The sequence below is a fragment of the Abramis brama genome, assembly GCF_963993115.1.
Source record: "Abramis brama genome assembly, chromosome: 13".
Classification (NCBI taxonomy): Eukaryota; Metazoa; Chordata; class Actinopteri; order Cypriniformes; family Leuciscidae; genus Abramis; species Abramis brama.
In genome coordinates, this window is record NC_139975.1 from 17,920,104 (window position 1) to 17,928,651 (window position 8,548).

General features: G+C 35.5%; 1 protein-coding gene across 2 annotated transcripts in view; it reads left to right on the forward strand.

The window, feature by feature from the left end:
• cyfip2 (cytoplasmic FMR1 interacting protein 2) overlaps positions 1 to 6,614 on the forward strand; it is a 33,072-nt gene extending 26,458 nt beyond the window's left edge. For both annotated transcript variants that reach the window (XM_084132884.1, XM_084132885.1), the window contains exons 25-29: positions 2,039 to 2,111; positions 2,264 to 2,358; positions 3,124 to 3,362; positions 3,447 to 3,594; positions 4,916 to 6,614. In XM_084132884.1, the coding sequence (XP_083989010.1) occupies positions 2,039 to 2,111; positions 2,264 to 2,358; positions 3,124 to 3,362; positions 3,447 to 3,594; positions 4,916 to 5,083 (723 nt within the window). In that variant the 3' untranslated portion in view covers positions 5,084 to 6,614. The remainder of the gene's footprint in view (positions 1 to 2,038; positions 2,112 to 2,263; positions 2,359 to 3,123; positions 3,363 to 3,446; positions 3,595 to 4,915) is intronic.
• The last annotated feature ends 1,934 nt before the right edge of the window (positions 6,615 to 8,548 follow it).

Here is an 8,548-nt window from a genome sequence, read left to right on the forward strand (position 1 = left end):
TTAGGGATGTGCAAAACTGTTTTGTAATCTCTAAATTAATGGATTGGGCATTCACATGACATGACACGGAGGGATAATCAATGGCACGTGACAACAGCTAAAGAGGTGTATGTACTTGATTTAAGTCCCTCAAACTTGCAAACTTTTGAGGTATTCATTCCTCATAGTCATAGTGCGCGCTTCTGTGATTATCCCTCCGCGTTCTATAAAGTTCCCGAACGATGTGCTAAATGGAGTACAATAGACTGGAATGTAGAACACACAAGTCTCGAGACACTTTTTCTTTTCTTTTTTTTAAGTTAAAGTTAGCCTTTAATTGTGTCACTCAAGTCACAAAATACTGATGGAAAAAGTGAGCCATGTTGCAATGACCAAGGACAAAATAGTGTCAAATGCAAGAACATGCCACCTTTTAATAGGGTAACCAGCAGATATTCCACAAATATACAACCTCCAGTGCACAGACCTATCATAGTCCTCTAAAAAAAAAATAGACTATGCATAATAATGGGAACACTGCTCCAGCAGGTGATTTAAAGTCTGCTGGGAAATGTTTTGAAATTGTTAAAAATAAAGTGAATTTATTATACAAGTTGTATTGTGCTGGCTGTAGTGGAGATGCTTTGAAGGGGATGAATTTAGAAATGCAATCCTGTCTGAGAAGTTGTGTCTCTTAATTCATGCGCTTTAAAGCACTGTGCTAAAATGATTAAATCTTGAACAAATATGTATTTAAAAAATAGATAAACTAGGCCATCCTGACAAAATATGATGAGTAATTGTTTTTCCTATATATTTTTATAGACCGTTTTACAACTTTCAAGTATAATCAAATGATTAAGCCCAAAGTATACTTCGGCCATCCGCGTTCCGCTACAGTCCACGCGACGTCATTTTTCTTAATCAGGAGGGTCCAGGAGCCCTATTCTCCAAGTAGGTATAACCAGAGATCTCCAAAATGGGGCGTAAACTCCAAAAGTGGGCAGAACCTCAAAAAATGGGGTGGGGTTTCCACACGCAAAGATTTTCACCATTGGCTCTGGCTTCAGCCAATTGTCACAGAGCTTATGGCCAGTTGCGTTCAGACTGGAGTTTAAACCTCCGTTCAGTTATATAAGTGTGAATCCCCCGCAGGCTTTCCCGCGATCCGTCCCAGAAACATGGGAAAGTTTTTACTCTATCACTTTGTTCTAAGCAACAGGCATCCCGGGGCTTGAGATTGGCAGGGTAGGAGGGGGTAGTGAAGCTGGGTGCAACTACATAAAAAGGTCCCATTGGCCTTTGAGGTCCGATTGGGGAGTTATGGAATCTCATATCGCATAATCTTATTAACGCCAACTTTCTTTACCACGCTTTTCAGCACCAATTCTGCCATGCAGCCAATTTGACTGGTTAAGGTTAGGTTTAGGGGTTAGCATTTGTTATAGCATATTTTTTAACAGTCTATGGGAAAGAGTGATACTAAACAACACGCTGTTCCAAGAACAGTAAACAAAGCAGAATATCATTCTTCATTATTTTTGTTTTGGTTCTTTTTCCAAACTTTGCATGCAATGGCAGATCCGCTACTTTTCTTCTATCCTTCAGAGCGAATGTCCTGTAAATGAGACAGCTCGTTGCTGCCCGCTGACGTCTTGTAGAGTATTAGAAAATCAATTGTACTGTGCATGTTGAACTCGTTCATCCGAGGTTGAGAATACTTTGAAAGCTGCGCGGACACAACTGTGCGCGAGACAGAGTGGAACGCGGAAAATGAAGTATACCCGGGCCTTTAGGTGGGATCCTTTATCAATACTGTATTTGGTATAATCATATCATTCAGACTGAGCTTATCATTCAGTATAAATTCTACATAAATAGCATCATATTTAGGGTCAAAATGTTACATTTTCACATTTTCATACATATTATGACTAACCCATTTTCACACTGATTTGTGTGTTTTGTTTGTGTTATGTAAAGCTTGATTCAGATTTCATTTAACAGAATAATTTCTCATTTGTTCCTTATGTTTCTGTGCTGTTTGTTTGTCATTCAGTCACAGGAAGAAGTTTGTGACTTACTTCATGCTGCACCGTTCCAGAACATCCTCCCAAGGGTCTACATCAAAGGTGAGAAATGATAGTCAATGGCTCCAAGATCACGTTCCTCTTCAGTGCTTTCTGATTAAGACGTCTGATATATATATATATATATATATATATATATATTATATAAAAATCTTGAAAATCCTGAAATCTTACTTTTATGTTGAATTCTACAGAGGGAGAGCGACTGGAAGTGAGGATGAAGAGGCTGGAGGCAAAGTATGCTCCTCTTCACCTGGTGCCCCTCATTGAGAGACTTGGGACCCCACAGGTGAGGCGCTCAGTTCAGAGCCAACATGCTCATCGCTAGTATTCTGATGATTTATGCCTGATGTTCCCAAATTATGATGAGCTCAGTGTCTCCACGTGGGACACCACATTAATGTAAAATACAAAAAAAAATTATAATAATAAAAATCGACTGTTCAACATTTTGGGGTCAGTTAGACTTTTATTAATGCTCTTGAAAGAAGCCTTATGCTCACCAAGGCTGGTCATACATACAGTAAAAACAGTAGTATTGTGAAATATTATTACAATTTAAATATATTAACTGTTTTAATATATTTGAAAATGTAATTTGTTCCTGTGATGTCAAAGCTGAATTTTCAGCATCATTCCTCCAGTCTTCAGTGTCACATGATCCTTCAGAAATCATTCTAATATGATGATTTGCTCCTAAAAAATTATTTCTTCCTATTATCAATGTTGAAAGCAGCTGGTCTTAATATTTTTGTGGAAATTGAACTGTAAAAGAACAGCATTTATTTTTAAATGGAAATCTTTTGTAACATTGTAAATGTGTTTACTGTCACTTTTGATCTATTTAATGTGTTTTTACTGAATAAAAGTATTAATTTATTTCCAAAAAATAAATTCTAAAAAAATAGGGTCTCACTGACCCTAAACTTTTGAATGTTAGTGTAGGTTTGTGCATCTGTTTTTTAGATTGTTTATGGCTTCAGTGCAGTATGTGAATTGGTTGATTTGGTTTCCATTTAAACATTTTGTTTTGTTTTTAATAACTTTTTTTCAGCAAATTGCAATAGCGCGGGAAGGAGACCTGCTGACGAAGGAGCGTCTGTGCTGTGGGCTGTCCATGTTTGAAGTCATCCTGACGCGTATTCGCAGCTTCCTGCAGGACAGTGTGTGGCGAGGCCCTCCCCCCACCAACGGCGTCATGCATGTGGACGAGTGCATGGAGTTCCACCGACTCTGGAGTGCCATGCAGTTTGTGTACTGCATCCCTGTGGGCACACACGAGTTCACTGCAGAGTATGCCAACAGCACACACAAAAAAAGTTTGTGATGTATGTTTACATCATAAAACTGAAATTTTTGGGGTATTTTTGTCTTTAGGCAGTGTTTCGGTGATGGTCTGAACTGGGCTGGCTGTGCCATCATTGTGCTATTAGGACAGCAACGTCGCTTTGACCTCTTCGATTTCTGCTACCATTTGCTGAAGGTCCAGAGGCAGGACGGCAAAGACGAGATCATTAAGAACGTGGTGGGTGTCTGATGTCGTAGACTGTTAAAATGACATAACTCCTTTCAGAAAACTTAACACAGCCAAAAATGATATATACTGTACACTAACATTCAAATGTTTAGGGTCAGTAAGATAAAAAAAAAGAATACTTTTATTCAGTAAGGATGCATTAAATTGATCAAAACTGACCATAAAGACATTTATAATGTTACTAAAGATTTTGTTAACGCTTTATAATAAGTATCATTTGCATACTAACAAAGTAATAATTTGCAAGCTATTAGTTTATTGTTAATTAATAGTTTATAAACTGTATTTTCTGTCCCCTGATCCTAACTGATGTATTTTATCTAAGTGACCTAATGAGTATTTGTATGTTTTTCATATTGGCAGCATTATTTTTTGAAGTGGTTATGATTTGTTTTAGAGATAGGCTTTATGTATTTGTAAACATTTTAAGGAACCTGAAAATTCAGCCTTGCCATCACAGGAATAAATTACATATTAAAATAGATTTAAATAGAAAACAATTGTTTTAACAAGAGCTCTGGTGCTCTTGAGTGTTTTTTTATGAAATGAATGTACTATATTTTAGTTCGATGATGTTTTTTATTTAATATTTTTAATTTTTAGGGGATTTTATGGTGCTAAATAATATTTACGGTGTATTTATAATCCATTTATTCACTTTTTGAGCAATGTAATTTCCCACTTATACTGTCGTAAATCTTGAGTGCTTTAGAGCACAGACACTTGGCAGAGTTTTGCGGAAGTGAAAAAAAGTTTAAAAAGGTGAACTTAAAGTTACAGAATTTTACGTTTATTGTTGTGAAAAATTCACAAATATACTATTATATGAAATATATATTTTCAAAACCATGTTTTGCTCTAAAACTGCAAGAAAATCAAAGCCATAAATCTAAACAAGTTGTGTTCCAAAAAAAAAAGAGCATTCAGTAAGATTTTGTTTGGCCGCAGTACCAAAAGTTTTCACTAGATGAAATTTGTCTCCCATTCATTTCTAATGCGGCCATTTTTGACCACGAGGAGCACAAGTGTGACTCTTTTTTTTCAGGACCATTTAACCTTTTCGAATCATGTCCAAGTTTCGTACCATTCGGATGAAGTAAAAAAAAAAAAAAAGCACAAATTCAAAGAGCACCAGAGGGTTTAATTGTAATATTATTACACAATATCACTGTTTTTACTGTGTTTTTGATCAAATAAATGCAGCCTTAGTGATCATAAGAGACTTCTTTCAAAAAATCATACAGACCCCAAACTTTTGAATGGTAGTGTAAATGTCTCTATTTAATGTTATTTGTCGTGTAACTTTCAGCCACTGAAGAAGATGGCAGACCGCATCAGAAAGTATCAGATTCTCAACAACGAGATCTTTGCCATCCTCAACAAGTACATGAAGGCTGTGGAGACAGACAGTTCTACTGTGGAGCATGTTCGCTGTTTCCAGCCTCCTATACATCAGTCTCTGGCCACCACATGTTAAACAAACTTTGACTTCCAGCTGTCCTATTCTTCCTCTGGTGTGACATTGCTCTCAAACGTAGTGTACAGGGCCTTTGAGCTTTCAAAGATCGCCTCAGTTTTATTTAAATTAGAAACAAACCTCCAGTCTCGCCACATGGTTAAACACAGTAGATTTCTCAGTCTGTGCCGGATGTTAACTAACCCGTATAGATATCAACGCTCTGCATCCGTTTTACATTTGAAGGAGATTTGAAGTAAACCGGTTCGAGAGATTTAGGACTGGAGAAAATATTTCCAGGTCACCAGAGGAAGTTTTAACAAATGTTAAGTTCTAGTAAAAAAAAAAAAAAAGAAGAAAAAAAAAAGAAAGTAAATCTAAATTACTTTTGATTATAAATAACTATTAAGAGAAAACATTTCTTTTTAATTCATACCCATACAGATATGATTTCATTTATAATAGTATTTGCATGTACCTCACAAATCCCACATACTGTAATATATAGACCAAAAAGCAAGAGTACTTTGAAATCTATGGACACAAATGTCCAATAATTTCTCCCCCTTCAAATATTTTTTATGCCCAGAATTGTTTACAGAATTCTGTCCTCTTTATCGTATTACAGCACTGGTTTACAGATCTTTGCATTTGTAACATCCATCATTGTAAATGCTGTCGAGATTTGCTTGTAGTACTTGTTCTGATTTTATTGGTACTTCACTGGTATCAGTATTTGCCTCAACTATTGAAAAGTAACCTCACTTATCTTTTCTGTCAGTCTACGGACTGTTCATTTGGGCTATTTTATACACAATAACCATGTGTAAACTAGTGAAGCAGTTCACCGTTCTAAAGTACTAATAACTGGATTTGTGCTGTGATGACATCTGTTTAATCACCTCTCAGCTGTTATGGACTGCGGTAGTCTTACCGCATTACCTTGACCAATAACGGACAAAAAGGGAAAATGTTTGGACATCCATTGTTTCAATACGGTTACTAAAACTTCCAGAAATATTTCAGTATTAACCTTCACGGGCCCTTTGCTTCTGCAGTGTTGGCAAGCGTTCTGTTCAATTTTGTAATTTATGTGGCTATTGTAAATGTAACCTCATGAATGCTCATCATATTCTGTTATTCGCTTTTTTTCAGGAGTTTTCAGATTGATTTAAATCTGTTTTTAAATAACTGTTGAATTACATGGGTATTTTCCAGTAATCTATTTATGCATAAAAGTTGATTTTTCTTGCTCTTGGAAGGGTTATATGTGGATGATGATGATGATGATGATGGATGATGATGATGATGGATAAACATTTTGGCATTTAAGGGAGTGCTGTTTTAAAAATCTCAAAGCATGACGGGTGTAATTTATTGTCATCATGGATCTATTTGTGACATGAGATTTTTGTTCATATTGTTGTACAAGTGATCATGTTTTGAAATACAAAAAAAAGGTGAAAATAATACAATGTACAACAAATGGTTCTGAACAGGAAATATAATAATGTTGTATTTCCATGAAATAAAAAAAGATCTAACTGAAAAATGCTGATTTATTTGAATTATTTTATTATTATTTGCATTAAGCTTCAGTTAATTAGCATTTAGTGTCAATTATTGAATTGCAGCAGTGTTTAATTTAGGCACAATCAAACATTTTCCAGTTTCATTATAAAAAGTTCAATTATAAAATATTTATTTAGATGTTTTCTGAGGTGGAATCACAACCCTTTGATATTTCTAGCACCAACCTGTAGAGAACAGTGAAATGCTTAGCCTTAAACTTTAAGAAAGTTTAGAAAGCTTTACTCATTTAAGAAAGAGTCTTCATATATTACCGTGTTAATGCCCAATTGGTGATTTAATCAGTAAGTTCCTGTGATTTCTCACGCCTTGGGTAGGTCTGAATAGGATGTAATTAATTGCCTTGTTTTTAAGCACATTTCATCTAATGCAGGAGACACTTAACACTAGATAAACATTTCCTCCACATGGGGATGATGATGATGGCACAGCTGGAAATGTGAGGAATCCACAAAAGGTTTATCCCTTTCAAAACTTTTATGGAAGCTTTAGGGATGTTATGAATATTTGGTCACTTTTCTTTTGACAATATGAATGCACAACTCATAAAGTCTGTTTTGTGAGAGCAGGAGTGTTTCTTGAGGCCTCTGATTGGCTGAGCTGAACGGGCAGGCAGAGGAGGGTGGTGCTTTTAAATGGCACACAGAGTAAATGTTTGCTTTCCATCAATAAAAATGACACCCAACACCCCCAGTCAAACAGCTGTCTCTCACAATAGAGAGGACGGAGATGTGGAGGGAGAGAAAGGGAGAAGGATGAGCTGTGACCACTGAATGAGACACAATACCAACCTTACAGACTGAAAAATAGATGAATATTATACATTATATATATATATATATATATATATATATATATATATATATATATACACACACACACACACACACATACATGTCTTTATAGTAGGCTAGTGATCAGAGTCAGGAAATAATTAAGAGTCAATATTTGCTTCCTGAATTTCAGGAACAGTTTTCACCTTTTGAGGGCCACTTCTTTTCTAACCATCATCATTTTCTTTTTTTCACACATAGATTTGAGAATGTATTACCTATTAGCCATGAAACAACTCTTATTTAAGAGATTATATGTATAACTAGGCCTAAAATATAATATTAAAATGAATAGTATAATAATATAATAAAATTAATAGTATAATATAATATTTTTAATATAGCCTATGTGTAGATACACAAACCTTCTTTCTTTCTTTCTTTCTTTCTTTCTTTCTTTGCAAAACCAAAAATATTTTAGTGTAGTTTTTGCCTCAAGCTCCTTCCTCAATTTCTGAAAGAGAGAAAAAAAGAAAGTCAGAAAGAAAGAAAGAAAGAAAGAAAGAAAGAAAGAAAGAAAGAAAGAAAGAAAGAAAGAAAGAAAGAAAGAAAGAAAGAAAGAAAGAAAGAAAGAAAGAAAGAAAAATATGTCAGACCCTTTGACCAATGTAACTTTACATTATCAAGAGATGATCTGACCATTGTTGTGTTATCTTGAACGTTTACTTTAAGTCGTTTGAACACAATGTTTTTGGGCTAGGCCTAAAACTGTCAGGCCATTTTGTGACAATACAATTTCAGATGATCTGTTTATTGAAGGCGTGTAATTGCTGAATAAAATAAAGTGAGCGCAGCAGTGTAGTGGTGTGTGTGTGTGTGTGTGTGTGTGGAGCAGAGGGCAGGCCGCTGGGCAGAGGGCGGGAGATCAGCAGCAGTCATATAGGAGGAGCAGCACACTTCCAAACTTTCCTGACTGGACTCATCCAGCAGTTTACACACACAGTGTGGGATTTCCAGATGCTCTGAGATCCAAATTGAGATTGAAATATAATTTATTTCAAACTCACTCTGGTATTTTACTTTATTTTGCGATTAATCGTTATTTAGTTGAACAACAGAAGAC